Raw genomic sequence first — 17,715 nt, 5'->3', positions numbered from 1 at the left:
AGAGTTATTTGAAACGTTCAAAATGATACCTACTTTTGTATGGGCTTTGATATTCTTATTACGCCTTTCTACACCCTCCAACCATTATGCTCCAAACATTATACTGATTGTCATTTTTCTAGTCGCCGGCCAAAACCAAACTTAGAAAGGTCTTTGCGGGCCGTTACATTTTAACTGTGCAGACCGCATCTATAACAACGACTGTTGATCAGAGATAAAACTAGGGTATCTTGCAATTGATGGGACTAACTACATGTTACACTCGATGGAGGAACAAGCATAGCACATAGCGCAAAATAATTTTGCTTCTAGGTAGTTGAAATCGCCAAAACAATATAAGGAATGGCCTCGTTCCTAGTTTGTAAAAGAGTATTTGTGTTGGCGGGCCGGATCTGGCACGCGTGGCATAGGTTACCCACCCTGGGACTTTAACCAAAATGATGCACAATTTCAAGCAACATACCCTATCCTCATTTAAAGCTTATTTTTGTCAAAACCAAGTTACGCAATGCTGTAAAACGAGTTTAGAGCGAGGCGACATAACCCCCTTCGCGTCCTTTAATTACAGCGAACACGCCGAAACCCAAGCTTGTCCAACTGCAACTTTTAGAATCACAGCACAAGTTTATAATCATTGATAAATTGCTCTTCTGGTTTGAACTGGTAAACCTGCGTTTCGGCAGAAGATAAACCTACGCTATAGCTACATTGTTAAGCTTATAATGATTAAAACGACGTATATTGGACGCTTGTACTGTTTGGTAAGATACAAAACAAAATGATTTTAGACCATTTTTTGAATCAAATTCTGATGTAAAACTTTAACTGAAAACGTTGAATCTTTCACCTTGTCACTTCGACGCAGATTAAAAAACACGGATATCACCTTCATTTGTTTATTTTTTTGTAACATTTCAAAATATTTTATAAATAATATGCATATTTCATCGCGGTAAAAGCGTAACGGGGATAATGTTGAAATTGCACAAAAACGAAAAAAAAATGTCTCGGTTTCATACGTCATCAAAGTCTATAGAACTAGGGGTTAACCCGTGGGGAATTCCCGAAACCAACCCTTACTTCTAATTTACTTTTCAAACGTTTTTCTTTTTGCTGTATTTGTCTTGTTGGAACTAGAAATCAAATATATGTTCTTTAACATAATATATCACCTTTTTTTTTAGTGTTTAGATTGCACGAGAACGTACTGTTGGGCTTATTATCTAATTAAATTCAAATTTGTGTTTTTTTACTCCCCCCTTTAAATGTGCCCCTTTTAAAAAATACCCCCCTCCCCTACTTTTTGAAAATATTTTAATTTATAGAATTTCAATTTGTAGTAAATGTGAGCAGGAGGAAAATTTGAGTACCCCCCAAAAATGTAAAAAAACACTTCCCCTAAAAAAAATATTTATATTAAATTGTGACATTTTATTAAATTGCGACATTTTTAACGTTGTACCCGCTCATAGATATACTGTTGGTGCGAGGCATTGCTTTAATTGTAAAATTATTCTTCAGTATGCAGGAAAGAACAATTTTACAATTGTAGTCGCTTATATTCTAAAACAAACACTTTTCGACAATGGTGAGATGGTGTTATGACGTCATTGTATCGCGCGTTTGAGGGAAGACACTTCGGGGCGACTCATGTCGACTCACACACAGACAGGCACACAGGCGGACAAACACACACACACACAGACAAACAGACACACAAGCAGACAAACAGACACACATACGGACAAACAGACACACAGGCGGACAAACACACACACACACAGACGAACAGACACACAAGCAAACAAACAGACACACAGGCGGACAAACACACACACACACACACACACACACACAGACAAACAGACACACAAGCAGACAAACAGACACACGGGCGGACAAACAGACACACAGACGGACAAACATACATACAGGCGGACAAACAGACACACAGGCGGACAAACGAACTCGATAAAATGTCAATATTGCACCATAATTTAACAGTCATTGACGAAACGAAATGTTCGAGAATAAACTTAAACTGCCTAGTTTTATGTTTAATTTTTTGCAAAAAATGACAAATTTATAATGTGCTGTGATTTAACGCCCCCTGGAAATCCACATTTATGAGATATTAACCATATTTTTACCTTTTTATCGTTATTCTGGTTCAACAAAAAAGAATTGACATTTATGACACCTGCATAGAATCCTACAGTGAAGGGAAAGTCCCAAGTTAGCGACTCCACAAAAAATTTGATGTCGACTTTTTCAAGTTTTGTTTTAACTTCAAAGAATTTTAATAACTGCAAATTGCCGTAATCTAAAATTCTATACGACGCTGCAAAAAAAATCAAACCCAAGTTAAAAACGTATTTTTAGCAGCTCGCATTAAATTCGCCAATTGAGTAGCATTTCACGCAAACAAAGTACTTAAAAACAAAAACAAAAACAAAAATTTCAAACGAAGAGAGAAGGAACTAATTGGAACTTAGTTAGTGCTACCACGGTTGACTGCACACGGCGAGAGAAGAAGGCACAGTGGACCCTGTCGCTCCGGATCAAAGACACGTGTTACAGTGTTTCTCCCAGTCTTGGAACTGTGAATAAAAGTACAAAGTGATTAGCTGAAGTTTAACCTTAAAAAAGTAACAACAGACAGACGCAGCGGATTTAAAACAATTCTGATGTATTTGATTGCCAACAATATTTGAATTTGTAATCCTGTTTGATAAAAAGAAAAAAAAACTTCAAGTTTTATTTGTTTACTTTTTGTTGACAACATTCAACCTAATATAAAGTACGATCATTTCTTGTTACGGTAGAAAGCCGATATAACTAAACATAGGGATGTCCGATAAGATCGGATCGAAGCCGATATTCGATACCAGGTGATGTATCGGTACTCGTCCTATGCTAGGGTGGTATCGGTGCCCATAACAAATAATAACAAGTTTTTCAGCCATGGTTTGTGATCAAATGCAATAATTATACCTTGGAAGGTTCACATGCAATGGCTGCAATGGCTTTCGGTATACTAATGATACGTAAGCCGTAATCGTTGGTCAAAAAGCAGCTTCAGAAGGGCTAGATTTCAGTTGTAAATACACATAGGTGTGTTCAGGTTTCATTGGAAGGTTGGCTTAATTATAAATTATTATAGGTTAACAACTGAAGGTAACTGAACGTAGAGCATCTTTGGCCTACAAACCTGAACAAAAGTATCACACATCCCTAACTAGACATAAAAAAAATTTAAGACCTTAAAGCTGGTTAAGATGCGTGTGAATTTACAAGACCAAAAAAACGATACGATTAATCAGGACTTTCAAAAAACAGATTTGCTATTATAAGACATACCGAAACATAGGCCCTATATCGGCCATTTAAGGTTCCAAAATAATTGGACATTTAAAATACGGATTACATTTTATCGGACATATCGAATTACAGACAATAAAATAAAATTAGTGGACAAACCAAACTGTAAGTTCGATATTAGCGGACATATACCAAATTACAGATTCGATAATATTGGGCATTTCATACCACACTAATAACTAGACAACATCTAACATCTCCAACAATACAAAGTCCTTCTAACCTGGCAATCCTTTGAGCAATACCAGACTCCTCTGCAACCAGAACACACAAAGTAAGCTCGTTTCCCACAAACAACGCACTTCTCCTCCATGGGGCTCGTCTGGGGCTGGGGCTCGCGGTAATTCCCCCTCGGGTAACCCCTCATCTTGTCGTACCCAGGTGGGGTTTGGGCCCCAGGGAAATACCCACTTGTGGACATTGGGGTCCCCGGGAACGGCAGCTGACCTGGGGCCGGTCGTTTTCGGGGGTTAGGGGCATTTGGGGCTTGTAAGGTGAAACATGGGGGCTGAATTTTTCGCTCAAGTTCGCGAAGGCAACTCAGCTTTTCTTCCAGCTCCTTTTGGTGTTCTTTAATCTGCGCACTGAACCTCTGCGCAGCCGAGTGGGTCATTTTCATCGCGTTGGGGGTGAATTGGATATCTTCACCCTTGTGGGGTATCGGGGGCATCCCCTCGTAAGCGGGGTGGCGCCGTTGGGGTAAATTTAGGGGGGTACTGTTGATGGAAACACCCCCTGGTGGGGCCCTTACCACACTGGGGCGGGGTTGGTACACAGGACGGTGGATTAGGGGGTGGGGTATTGGGGCTTTTGGGGCACAGTGAGTAGGGTAAGCGTTAGGGGGCCTGGGTAAGCGAGCTTGTTGGGGTGAAACACGCTGGTAGTGGATTGGGGTCGGTTTAACGGGGACCCTGAACCCATCTACGTCTGTGCGGGGTTTCTGGCTGGGGCAGAGCATTGGTACCGATACTTGGGGCCGGTGGGTGAAGGTGTCGGGTACTCGGGCCCCCTGAGAGAACACCGGGGTACTGGGGTAGTAGTTTGGGTGATTTTGGGGTCGTGGGGCCCTAGGAAGGGGGTAGAACTGTTCTGAGGGAGGCCTTAGATGGTTCCCCGAGGATGACTTGGGTCTCTGTAGCTCCACAACGGGCTTAGAGAGTGGGTGTTGACCCCTAACGTGGGGTAGCCGTGTGGGATGTTTATGGGTGTGCGGGGGTGTTATTAGGGGGTGTCTTAGAGGTACAGGAACCCCAGGGGCGGCCGCGATGCTAGGGGGTGCACTCCTTGGTTTTTCCCCTAGCGAGTGGGGACTTCTGTAGAGCGGGAAGCTGTCCACGCTCTTAGTCCTGTACGCTTGATCTCGTGACGTCACTGTGACGACACCAGGGAAGCGTGACGTCACGGGAACTCCTCTCTGCCCCTGGGGCGCGAAACCGGGGGGAGTTCCCCCTTTTGTGGGGAGCGGGGCGCGGTTTGTGGGCCGCGGTTTGATGACTGGGAGGTTGTCGTCGATAGCGTCCACGTCAATCACTTGAACCTGGTGATTTTTTGCGCCAAGCTTCTGTTGAGTGGGATGCTGATGACCGTTCGTCATTGCTGCCTCTTTTCCCGCCTTTCTGGGACCTTGGTTCGCCATTTGCTTGTGGTCGGCTCCAGGGCGCCACTGGTGTTTGTCTTCCTCGCCGCCGCGCTTTCGCACGAGAGTGTACAAGTCGACGAGGTTCACATCTTTGTGGCTCTTTGGGTGGTCGGTGGGTGGCGCCAGAGGGCCAAATCGCTTGCTTTGGATTTTGTTGTTGTTGGAAGCTGGTAAGGAAATGTTGGGTTATTAAAAAGAATCGATTTTTAACAACGATTTTTTCAACTAATTTGAAAAAGCTGGGGGACACTGTTTTGTAAAAAAAAAACATTTTGAAAATAGATGGATTTTAATTAAAAAAAAAGTTTTCTCCAACCAAAGTGCGACAAAGTGCGACAAAGTGAATATTTAATATAGGAAATGTTTTTTTACCTGTTTTTTCCTGAATTGAATTTGGAAGAATGCTGGACGAAGTCGATATCGGGGGGATGTCCCCACGCTGTGTGACGTCATACGATGACGTAATAGGTTTTTCAGGTTGTTGAACTTGATCTGAAATATCGCAAGGCATAGAAGTTACTTATTTTTTATTCTTGAGTTTTAGTTTTAGAAAGATCATTTTTAATAAACACCTAAGAATAAAAATATCTTATTAAAAATTTACTTATGCAAACTAATTCTATTTATAAATATTTATCTCATTTATGCCATATAAAGTAAGTCTTATTTTAATTAAGTATAGCGAAAGTAATTTTCAAATAAAAGCAAAATGTATAAAAAGTCTGCGAAGCTCATTTTCTTTTCAAACGTTTTAAAATTTTGCAAAAACGCACAAAATCCGTGTCTCGTAAATGTTGCGTTTTTGTCGTATTTGAGCCTTCAATTTATTTTTTGCATTACAGTCATGTTATGCTAATCAACGAAGTGTCTTCCACTTTCAAAGGTTAATTTCTAAGAATATATTAATTTAAGTTCGAAGATAAATAGACACCATAACGCAAAAGCCAATTTCAGGCTAATACCCCGAAAAAAACAACAACAAAAACAACGCTAAGAACTGTACGCAAGCCGTTTACGTTATCATTTGGTGCAATGTCAAAATTAAGTAATTGTTTCAAAATAACGACAAAAAATAAGTGAAATTTTTTTTCGCGTCTCAGAACAAACACAAAAGGCCGAGTAAAGACAATTATTATATAAGATCCAAGTAATGTCAGTTGTATTGTGGTAAAAGTCATTTACGCACGCGAGACAGGTCACACGTCAATCAAGTGTTAACAAGGGGCGTGGCGTGGGTGTGTCAGGTTTTTTTTTAGGTGTGTGTTGGTTTCACAGAATCAATCCGAGTTTAAGGCGTGTCTGGCGTAAATTGGAAAAAAAACAAGTTCATCAAGGTTGTCAATATTGACTCCATACCGTTGAAGGTTGCAGAAAAGTGGTTAAATATTAAAGTTTATGCAGAAGTTTATTTTTATGGTTTATAAGGTAGGAAAAACGCGTAAAAGTTGAAAAACTAGTTTGTGTGATTTCAGAACATTTAAAAGTTGTGACATTTCATTATTCAAATCTAATTTTAACTCTCAACAATTTCGTTACGATTTGATTTCTTTAAAAACTGGCGATTTGATTCAAATGTGTTTTTTGCGTAAAAAATAAGGTAATTATTTAATCTATCATTTATTTAACGCTATTTAACCAAATTATTAGATATACAATCGTACCCTTGGCTAACTCCAAAATGCTGAACAAACTACAAATTGCAAATAGCAATCAGCTGATTTAAATATCACCATTTAAGAAATCATTTCGACAAAAAAACGGCCAAAATTGGTCCAGAAACTGGTTTCGATTCAGGGAAAACCACCTCGGTTGCACGTTATTGGGGTAAAAGGCAAATTGCAGAACGGGGTGTGGTTTGTGACGTCATAATTGCCTCTGTTCGAGACGCCTGTTTATGCATTTTCCAGTCACGAACAAGACAAGTGGGATTTCTGGCGCCGATTGCACACTTTTGCCAGGTCATTGTTAAAATTCAGGAAACAGTCGTGTAACTGCTGCAATTACATGCGTCAGACATTCTGTAGTTAATTGTGTACAACATTAGTTCTACAACTGTATATGAATCTAATTAAAGACGCCTAACATGATTTTTAATTGTAAAATGGTGTTCGTACCAGTTTAGTTATATCCATGCTTAACCTTGTATCCCAGTGACAACCCAAAATAAAACAATATATTTCAAAATCAAGTTAGAGCCCATCTGTTTAAGTTGGGTTAAATAAATTGCAGATAAAGTCGAAATTTAAGTCAAATTGTAAAAATAAAAGTAGCCAACAGCGTTTTACATACAAATGGCCATAAATGATTAGGATACACTTTCTTTTACGCGCACCCACTAACCGAAATTATACGGCCGAGTTTTTTTTTGACATTTGGGGTATTCGCAAGGGTCTGTCAAGCCGAAGTGCAATGGCAAGGCCTAGCTTTGGGGCAACCGTCACGGTAAACGCTTAAAAAAATGTTTGTTATTTTGTTTAATTTTGGAACTAAAGTTTGGTTTAATGAATCACAGTTCAGGGCAACATTTCGACTAAATAAAAAGAAAAACACTTAATATTTTGTAAGCCCAGCTTGAAAGCATGGGAATAGTTGCTAAGCTTATTTTTTACTCCTGGGGTCTCAGAAACCTCAGGGTTTGTGGACTAGCCTTTGTTTTTGGTTTGAACTCTTTTTTCTTTCTTTTTTAGAGAAAATATTCAACATATAAAACAACAACAGCATGTTAAAGGGGTGGGATTTTTTTTAAATAAGTCAAATTCCCTACATTTTTATTTCAACAATGAAAAATAGAAACACATTTTTCATGATATTTTTAAGCAAACTTAAAAATCCGCACAAACCGCTCCATGTTTTACCCACCTTTGTGGACTCCTTCCGCAATTTCCTTGCTCGTACCACGTGACAAATCGAGTACGCAAGAAGACTCGAACCTTGACGGCTTTCTATTGGTCGAGAGGTCGAGAGGGGCGGGGTTCGAATCGGCCAATGAGAAGCACTGTCCGATTTTGACGTCACAAATCATTTCCAATTTGCTGTTATTGTTGTTGAAAGCGACTGGCTTCTTCGGAATTTTTGTTTCCTCAGGAGTAGAGGGTCGCGGGTTCGAATCCCGGCTCGGCTCAGTGGGAGAGTCCACAGTTTTCCGCTTTTTTGAGCAAGGTTCGTCAGGGACGTTTATTGCGGAGTTGTCCGCGGAGTTGTCCGTGGATTTTTCAGCTGATGGCGACTTTGGACTTAGGAATGGCTTTAATATCGTCAGTGAACCTGAAAGGATTAAAGTTAAGTTAGAAGACGCCAGTGTTGTACACAAGTCATTTAAAAAGTCGCAGTCAAGTCATTTTGAAAAGACTTAAGTCCAAGTCAAGTCATTTTGAAAATATTTAAGTCCCAGTCAACTCATTTCTAAAAGACTTAAGTCCCAGTCAAGTAATTTGAGGATAAATGTCATGTCGACTCTAAGTCATTGGTTACACAAGTGAACTCCAGATCAAGTCCTTGTCATAAAAATAAAGCGTTAAACTAGGAAAATTGGTGAACTTGTTCAGCTGAAAACATTGCAAACATGGATTTCTTCAAGGAAAAAAAAACAGCCTACGCAAAATTAATTATATTAATTATACCAGTAACTTATTTAATTTAGAGAAATCAGGTGGCACTGTATAAAGACAAATTGTATTTGATTCTCGACAAGCTTTTGCACAACCGTGCTTCATCAGGTCAAAGTATAAAAGTATTTTTATACTTTGACCTGATGAAGCACGGTTGTGCGAAAGCTTGTCGAGAATCAAATACAATTTGTCTTTATACAGTGCCACCTGATTTCTCTATTTAGAATTAGGACAAATACGGCCATATACAAAGATTATTTAATTTATTTATCCGTTTTTAGTACAATTTTAATTTATTCATTAAAGATAAAAATTTAATTTATTTATTTTGTTTTAGTATAAATTTAAATTGTCTTTTTTAAATAAATATGGTATATTTATTTGTTAATATAAATTAAAGTTATTATTTTTTTTACCGACAAAAAAATTAATTTAGTACTTTTTATAATTTACAATTTTTAAACAACAAATTTTTTTTAATTCTTTTTAAGTACAAGTTAAATATTTTTGGCCTCAAAATCTTGGGCAGCTCGCTCGTTACGTTTAGGTTGGAAAGAGCAAATTTCTAGGAATTTTTGAAAATGGATCCAATCACGTTCATGAACCCATAAACATGATCTTGTGGCCAACAAATATCCACGTTTTCATCAAACATTTCACGTTTTTCCGCCCAACATTTGAATACAACTTCTTCCGACCATTTCGCTCTTTAAACTTTCACGGCAATGTTGGGGGAATCCCCATCGTGTAGAGTTAAAATGGGGGATTTTTATGATTTAATTGATTTGCAAAGCAGAGTTCCGTTTTTTAATTAAATTTGTTGAATTTCGTGTAATTGTCCCAAGTAACAACTTGCAATATGTTAATGTAAATGTAGAGATTATTTTTGTTGGTTTAATATCCTCAATATTCTAAAAATGCAAAATATTGTTCGAAAATAAACATTTATCCTAATTCTTCCATCACTAACTATCCTACCGCGCGGTTTAGCTTGAAACAAAAACGCATCTTTCATTTCAAAATCACACAAAACAATCTTTTTTGCTTTAATATGCTAAACTCGGTATTTTAAAACTATTTTGCTTGTGTATTTTATTAAAATTAATGTTAGGAATTACTTTTAAAACAACAATACTGTTTTGTTTGAATGAACTACAGAAATAAAGTAACAAAGTTTATATATATATTTTTTTGATATTAATCTTCGAATTCAGGGGCAATAAAGTGATTGTAAAAAAAAACTTAACCTAAATTATAACAAAGAAACCTAAAAAAATTAAATTATGAAAAAGGAACCTAAAAAATTTAATTAATCACAAAAAAGTAAATAATTCATTATCAAGCAAACCACGATCCACTTTCCGACGAAATTTGATTATGACTCACAATCAGCGTTTCGACGCCTGGAAAGTGACCCAAGGCGTTCATTATTATCCAATGTGACGTCATAATGCAGCTACAAAGCCCGTGTCAGTCGCAAGTCGCGCGCGATGTTGCTCAATCAGCACTGATTGTGACGCGGCGAGCATTATTACGTCATAACGGTGCCTTACGCCATCGCGAGAGGCTTCGCGTTGATGGAGTTTTTAGCCGCATTTTGCCCAAGGGTGGTTGAACTCGAAATAAGCAATTATGTAAAAGATTAACAACGGGAGGTGACTTAATTTTTAACGCTAAAGGATTTTTTTTTTAACTGGAAAAAAACTTTTAACGTTTTAGTTTCATATATTTTGCTTGTTTCGGCTTAGTAATAATCTGTAATGACGTCATTTGGTATCGAATCTGATAACGATACTTTTTTATATCGGTATCGGAATAAAATGTCAAGTGTGGGACCATTTATCTGCAAGCAGCCACCTTGCAAAGCTCGTTTGTAACTATTACGTTCCTCTGTGTCCAAACGTTTTTTGCCCAATCAGCGCCTGCCCTTAGCTGTTTACGCACCAGACCGTGACTATTTGTAGCCTAATGATAGAATAATTACAAACTTTGCGATGTATTTCGGTTTGTTTTGGTCGGGCGAATCATCAATGTCCGATACCAGTAATACTATTCCCAAACCGATATGACGTCATTACTATTCTTAGGCTAGCAAACAAAACAAAACAAAAATATTTAGGATAAGATTTTTCAGATTATTAGGCTACGATTTGCTGCGTTAAGTAGAGGAATATTTTAGTCGTTAACCAACTATTTTCATTTTTACCTTTCAAGGCAAAACTTGATGCGTTTGATCACAAATAATGACAGGAATTAATTTGGTATCGGATCGGCACCGATACGATATTATCGGACGCCCCGAAGTGCAATATAATTAGGGCCTGTGTTTGACTTGAGTTTTAAAAGTTACACACTAAAATAAAAATAAAAACCAATAAAAAAGTACGTTGCATTTCTGAACATTTCCCAATAAATTTTAAGATAATGGTTAGAGGTTGTAGTTAGATGTAGAATGAGTATCAAAGCTTATAGAGAAGTAGATTGCAAACGTATCGAAAAAATTCTACAATATTTTACTTAGAAATGCTCAAACAGTTCAAGATTGCCTTAAAAGGCATCAAACCAGTCTTCTATCCTATACAGCGGGTTTCTAATCGGCTTTTGGGCAAGGCAGTTTCACGCCAGACACAATAGAACGGCAAAGTTGCAAAATACACTCGACAAGCATCAACACAATGCATTATCCGGCGATAAGCTTAGCGTGTGTAGGATTTACATTCCATCTTCGGAGACCGACACCGACCTCTCCGGGCTGGGATTAACATAAACTTAATCGCGCCGCGACACTTTTTGCGACAATTTATAAAAGACGAATTTGCTACGGTTTTCCTTGACATATGAGTTTTTAATTTTGAGTTTTTAAAGCTTTTTTACATTTTTTTAAGTTGTTGCCGCAAAGCCAAATGGTTTCTATTCTATTTTTACCCCCTTTATTGTGTTTATTCCGTTTTAAAAAGTATTCAAAACTTCTTATGTTTGCAGAGCTATTTGTTATGTTTTTGACTTTGTAAGAGTTTTAAGGTTTTTGAGGCTGTTATAGTTTTTACCATTTCTTTGGTCTTATAACTCACCGTTTGTTAAGTGTTTAAAAAACATTTTGAAAGCCGGTCTACTAGAAAAACCTTACGCATTTATCCGCGTTTTTACGTTTTATTTTTGTTTTAAACATATTGCGATAAATAGTTTCAATTGCATTTTTTTTCTTTTGACACTTTCAAAAGTCATTTTAGGCTTTTTAATAGCATTTTTGTCAATTTACGCTTCTTACGTTTTGAGAGACTTTTAAATGCTTTTTTGTGTTGGGAGCTTTTTATGTATTAAAACTTAATTAATATTTTTTTTCAAAATATTATTTATAAGAAAATATATTTAATTTTTTAGAGTCAGGCGTTTAAACAAATCGAAGAATCTCTAGACACGACTAACAATGTTAATACCTTCGTTAGCGATTCTCCCCGCCGGCGAATTAGAACGCACTTCTTCTATGACGTCACAGTTGGACGACAATTGCTCGTCGCGCGTCGTCGCTTGCGTCGCGGAGGGAGAAGGGGAGGTTTTCTGTTGGAAAGGGGGGTCCTCGTGTGTGGACACTTGTGGCGACGGAGAGCTCATCTCGGGAGCGTGGGAATTAGGTGAAAGGTCACCCGGAAGTGGGTCACATTTGTCGTCATCGCTTTTCTGCAAAGTAAAATGGGGAATAAACCAATTGATTTACATTTGTATATATGTATTTGTTATATTGCTTGGCGTACAATTTTGCTAAAAATGCTGCCTAACTGTATAGTTTCTCAACATTTTTATCTTCGTTTAATTTTAAAATCGTAAAAGTTTTAAGTTGGTTTGGTTTACATTACGTCATTTCAACTGTATCGTGTTCGATTTTCATGACGTCATTTCAACAATATGACGTTTCTTCGACGACTTATGATAAAAATCTTGTAAGTGTTAAAGTTATGTTAAAATTATGATAAAAACCTTGAAACGTTATCGTTGAAAAAACGAGTACACTATGCACGGATCTGTAATGTAGCTTGATAGTGAATGGCAAAGCCAAAAATGTCGAGTAAATTGACATCATCTTGGTTAAGAGGGTTCAATACGAACTTACTAGTAGGCTATCATATTCAGGTAATGTGACTGAGAAGTAAATCAAGCATCACTTATAAAAGGTAGGACGCAATTGTTATCATCCTGAGTATTAGATTTGGACCGCTAATGTATTATGTTTTGTTATAATTGCGCTTGGTTTAAGAGTTTGATAAACACTGTATTAAAACCAGGGCTGTGAAGTCGGACTCGGGACTCGAGTAAGACCACGTAAAACTATCCGAGTCCCGAGTCCGACGTGCGCATGCGCAGTAACAAATTTTGAAAGTAATAAAGCCGCAAACTGTAAATTGTAAAAGCGGAATTGCATATGGTGGCCATTTTCAACAATGTATTGTGGGTGGATGAACTATATGAAACACCTATACGTGGATTGCTGAATATCCACCATGTTAAGTTACGTACATTGGCGGAATACAAGCTGTAGAGTCATGACGAAATCGCACATTTGGCCGAAGTCTCGGGACTCAAGACCAACGGAGTTTGTTTGTTTTCCTAACGCTAAACCTGCGTTATTACATAGTGGTAATTTAAAAAGTAAGACTTGTTTTTTTAAAGTAAGATTCTCTAAATGCCCCAATCCAAATAATTTTTCTTTTTAATAATGCCATTTAAATCACAAAGTTAATCGACAAATCACAAATTAATAGAAGAGACACGAATATTTGCTAGTTTACAACAAAAAATGCCTTTAGGGTTTCGTGTCATATGCCGTTTCACTGACGCGCTTGAATTTGCAGCTTTGCATTATTCACATCTAAACGACAACAAACAACTTGAAGGAAGCGTGACTGAATTTGCAAACTCGTGCCTCTAAAGCTGCAACGACCCGGAAAAAGGAAGACCCGCAATGCATTAATAATAGCGAGAGAGTAACGGAGCCCGCATCCGGTGCAACGGAGTCATTTCCCGCACAATACTTCCTGATTGCGCCAAAGCATACGGACAAAATGCGTTTCATGTGGGTGAAATAAGGAGAAAGACGACAACATTGTCGTCTAAATTGCTTATTGCTAAATAAATTTTTTGCGTGAAAATCCCTGAAGGACGGATCAATTTTAACTATTTTGCTTGTTGAGTTTAGTAAACAAAGTAAACATGGTCTTCGAATAGTTTATTTATATGGGCCCAAAATTTATTTTCGGGACAAATAATACTTTGGTTTGATTTGGCATGTTTTAGACAATTTTTTTTCCGGAGCTTTATAGAAAAATTATAGATCGTAAAACTTTCAACCTTTCAGACATGACGTAGAGTGGCATGTAGGTGCGTATACGAGGTTTAGAAGCCCCCCCCCCCCCCTAAGGGCCTTTAATTAGGGGATAAACAACCTAAAATAGTGTGACGTCATCGTTTTTGTTCTTTATAGCTAACTACCCCTATTTAGTTTCACTTAATTTTAATTTCAGCAACATAGAAATCACAAAATACCAGTAGTTTTTGTTCCTTGATTAGGTGCTTCACCAGCCAGTTGTGCCTCGGGAACTCCATTGCAAGCCTCAACTCCGTTCCTTTCTCCTCATTGGCTGCCAAAGGGGGGCGTGTCGGTCGTTCTGCGTGACAGGCCATTAACCTTTAACCGTGGGGTCATGGGTCAACTAGCACAGAGTAACCCTAAGTAACGATTTTACTTCTGTAGGCAATAAACAGGAAGATTTACTTCATTAACAGTATTTTTGGGGTGTTTCAAGAAACCGATGCGTTTTGCCAAAATATGTCTGAATTGTGAAAATACAGCAGATAATTATTATCAGTTGGTAGATCAGTGTTTCTCAACCCATGGGTCGCGACCCAATACGAAGACATATAGCTCCAATAATTTTGGAGCATTGAGGTTGTAATAAGAATATAAAAGCCCGTACAGAATGCTCTAATAATGAAAATGTAAACTTACTAATGCTAATGTCTTATGTTTTGTTCGCTTACACTAAGTTCACTGAAGAAAATTAGTTCGACAAAGTCTCATCGTGTTACTTAAAGTTTTATAAGATTTGGGTTGGCTCGATAAAAGGTTGAGAAAACATGACTTTGACGGAAAAGCTCTTTTAATTTTGTCATTTGTAATCAAATGCTAATTAAATGCCCGAGCTACTTATTAACTCAACCAGATCAAGGCAGATGCTAGATTGCAAAGCTGTTACGACCGCTCAACGTCTTAAAAAATTACAAGGAAATCAAAAAATGACAAGGTAAAAGTTTTAAGCAAACTCTAAACCAGAGGTTCAACCATTTAACACATTCAACTAGTGTCGTACAAGGTGCAAGTTTCAAGAAGCAAAGAAGCCGACTCCACGTTTAAACTTTTATCTTGCTTAATAAACAAAACCAATCAAGATAGTCTAAAACCTCAGATTTTTATATTTAAGTTCTTACACAAATTTGTCAAAATAAACCTCTCCAAGAAAGCGACAATGTGTAAAGACAAAACTGCTAACGTTTGAACAATGACTTTAGTTGTACTTAACTCTTGAGAATGCGGCTTAAAACTTTGCTTAAACGTTATGTAGTGTTAAACAGTGTAACTGTAAACCGAAATATTAACCGTAACCATCAGAAAATATAACAATGACACCTTGAGGCAGACACCGGAAAAAAGTTTGGCATACTTTTAAAAGAAAACCCAACCAAACCAAATAACACTATGGTGACGTACCCTTTACAATCTAAAATAAGTCATTACATTAAACATTACCTCATAAAAAAGACTGGAAACGTAATTTAACCCTTTTTAAATAAGTACTCGCACCAATAGATCAAACATAATCCACTTTCACCAAAAAACACCGTCTAAAAATACCGCAGGTGTCATTTACACCCAAGAAATTTCTAGAAGGAAAGCCGCTAAACACATACGCGTATACATGTATATCAAAGTTATTCTACGTGTCATTAAAAACATAAAAAGCAGCAGAACGTCCAATAATCCATATGTGCAGCCGATCTACGTCGGTAAATATATTCCATCTAAAATTAGATCGTTGATCTATAATAACCAAGCCAAAAAGAACTGAAAACGTAATTTAACCATCTTTAAATAGGTACTCACACTAATAAATACAAAACAATTCAATTTCTTCCCAAAAAAACTGTGTGCTACCAGCAATACGGCGTGTAGTCCACATTGTCAGCAGCTTTACGCCGGGAAATAATCACGCCGCTTAATAGTGCTGTGTTTCAGCACGTTTTAGCGTAGAGAGAAAGTTTTGCTTAGCAAAGGGGAAGCATATGCGTGGAGGCGCCTTCTGGCTGGCAAACTTCCTGCAACACGCTGCTGCCTTGAAACCACGTTTCCACGCTTCTACGCAAGTCTGCTGTTGTCTCTGCAAATCGCTTCTCTAAATGCAAGGCTATAGGAACTAAGTAAGCGATCTTTGAGTAATTGAGGCTAAAAACAGTCTGTTGTCTGTGGCTAACTATTTCTCTAAAGTCTGGGTTTCAGAAATTTTGAACAAAATTTTGGTAAAAACGTTTTTTTTATAATTGAGGGTAAAAAACAGTTCTGTCTCTATTGCTTTGCCAATTACTTCTCTAAAATCTGGGTTTCAAGAATTTTTAATAACATTTGGGTAAAAGCTATTTTGGGGGGAAGATTGAGGTTAAAGCAGTCTTCTGTCTCTTGCTTTGCAAAGTATTTCTCTAAAAAAGCATATTTCTGGTAAAGGAAGATTTTAGAACTTTGAACCAAATTTGGGTAAAAACGTTTTTTTGGTCAATTGAGGCTAAAACAACAGTCTTCTGTCTCTATTGATCTGCAAATCGTTTCTCTAAAATATGGGTTTCGGGAGTTTTTAAGGAAATTTGAGTAAAGCGATTTTTTTGGGTGATTGAGGTTAACGCAATCTGCTGTCCCTTGCTTTGCAAATCGTTTCCCTAAAACAGCAAATTTCTCTTAAAGCAAGATTTGAGAAATTTTGAACCAAAATTGGGATTTGGGTAAAAGCTAGTTTTGGTAATTGAGGCTAAAAGTGACTAACAGAATTTAGTTAAGCTTCATTTGGTTCAAAACCGAATCAGAATAATAAACAATTATGAGAAAAATTACAATGAAACACACTTCTAAATGGGGTCTACCTAATCTTTTAGGTTTGATTATGAGGCTTTGATTTCGAAAACTTTTTTAACGTTTTACAAGTTAAAACGTGATGACAGCTGTTTAGTTAAAACAAATAATGCTTTCTTTACAAAAATATGACCTGATAAAAATATTATAAATAGTTACAAGTGTGGTAACGGTTCATGTTTGGTTCTACAAATTTGGTAATGGCCTGTAAAGCTTCCGAACTTTTCCGAGTGTAAGTCAAAGATGCGTCATTCTCACAAGAACAAGCTTTTGTTTACCTTCAAATTTACTTTCTCTATATGACGTAATAACCCATAACACAACAACAGAACTATCCAGCGTTAAGTGATTTCTATTGTTGCGCAACAAGAACAAATGACAGATAGATAATCACACCCACTACTACGTCATAGTGGGTGGACAATGCGCCTCTTCATCCGCCCAAGAATGGTGTTCTTCCGCCGATTTAGTCAACCTCAAAGTGAGTCAAATACTGCTGGGAATTCTTGGCTTTGTTACATCATCACGTTCGCGATTAGAACAATGGTCACCTGGAGCATTCAACTATGACGAAACAATGCGAATCGCGAATACTTCAAGAATAGAGAATTGATAGCCGGGGTTTCAATGGTTTTGAGACTTCCGACAATTCAATTTCCATACTACCAACTATAAGGACAGTTTAATTAAAAAATACATTAAGATATATATTGAAAACTATTGTTCACAACAAATTATCTTTAACTAAACCGACTTTTTTTGCAACCTAAAAACCCTTTAAATATCAACATTTCTAAAACGTTGCACTGTATATGTGATAATAGAAATTACCTTGACCCTTGCAAGACAAAAGTCAACCTTAATGAATCAATTCATTCGAATTAAAATATACTGACGATGCCTTAGTTGGCGAAATATAT

At 37.3% G+C, this 17,715-nt stretch overlaps 1 protein-coding gene across 1 annotated transcript; it reads right to left on the bottom strand.

Annotated features, from left to right (window-relative positions):
- Window positions 1-1,355: 1,355 nt before the first annotated feature.
- On the bottom strand, window positions 1,356-14,359 carry LOC146131794 (uncharacterized). The gene is made up of 6 exons (XM_083396933.1): window positions 14,167-14,359; window positions 12,066-12,306; window positions 7,880-8,284; window positions 5,393-5,512; window positions 3,605-5,187; window positions 1,356-2,600 (listed from the first exon to the last, which is right to left on the bottom strand). The coding sequence occupies exons 1-6, from the start codon at window positions 14,302-14,304 to the stop codon at window positions 2,562-2,564; spliced, it is 2,526 nt and encodes an 841-aa protein (XP_083253059.1). The 5' UTR covers window positions 14,305-14,359; the 3' UTR covers window positions 1,356-2,561.
- Window positions 14,360-17,715: the final 3,356 nt, after the last annotated feature.

The sequence above is a fragment of the Ascidiella aspersa genome, chromosome 9 (genome assembly GCF_963924565.1).
Source record: "Ascidiella aspersa chromosome 9, kaAscAspe10.2, whole genome shotgun sequence".
NCBI classification, from domain to species: domain Eukaryota; kingdom Metazoa; phylum Chordata; class Ascidiacea; order Phlebobranchia; family Ascidiidae; genus Ascidiella; species Ascidiella aspersa.
The sequence above is the reverse complement of the archived record's forward strand: the minus strand, read 5'-3'. Positions and strand labels throughout refer to the sequence as shown.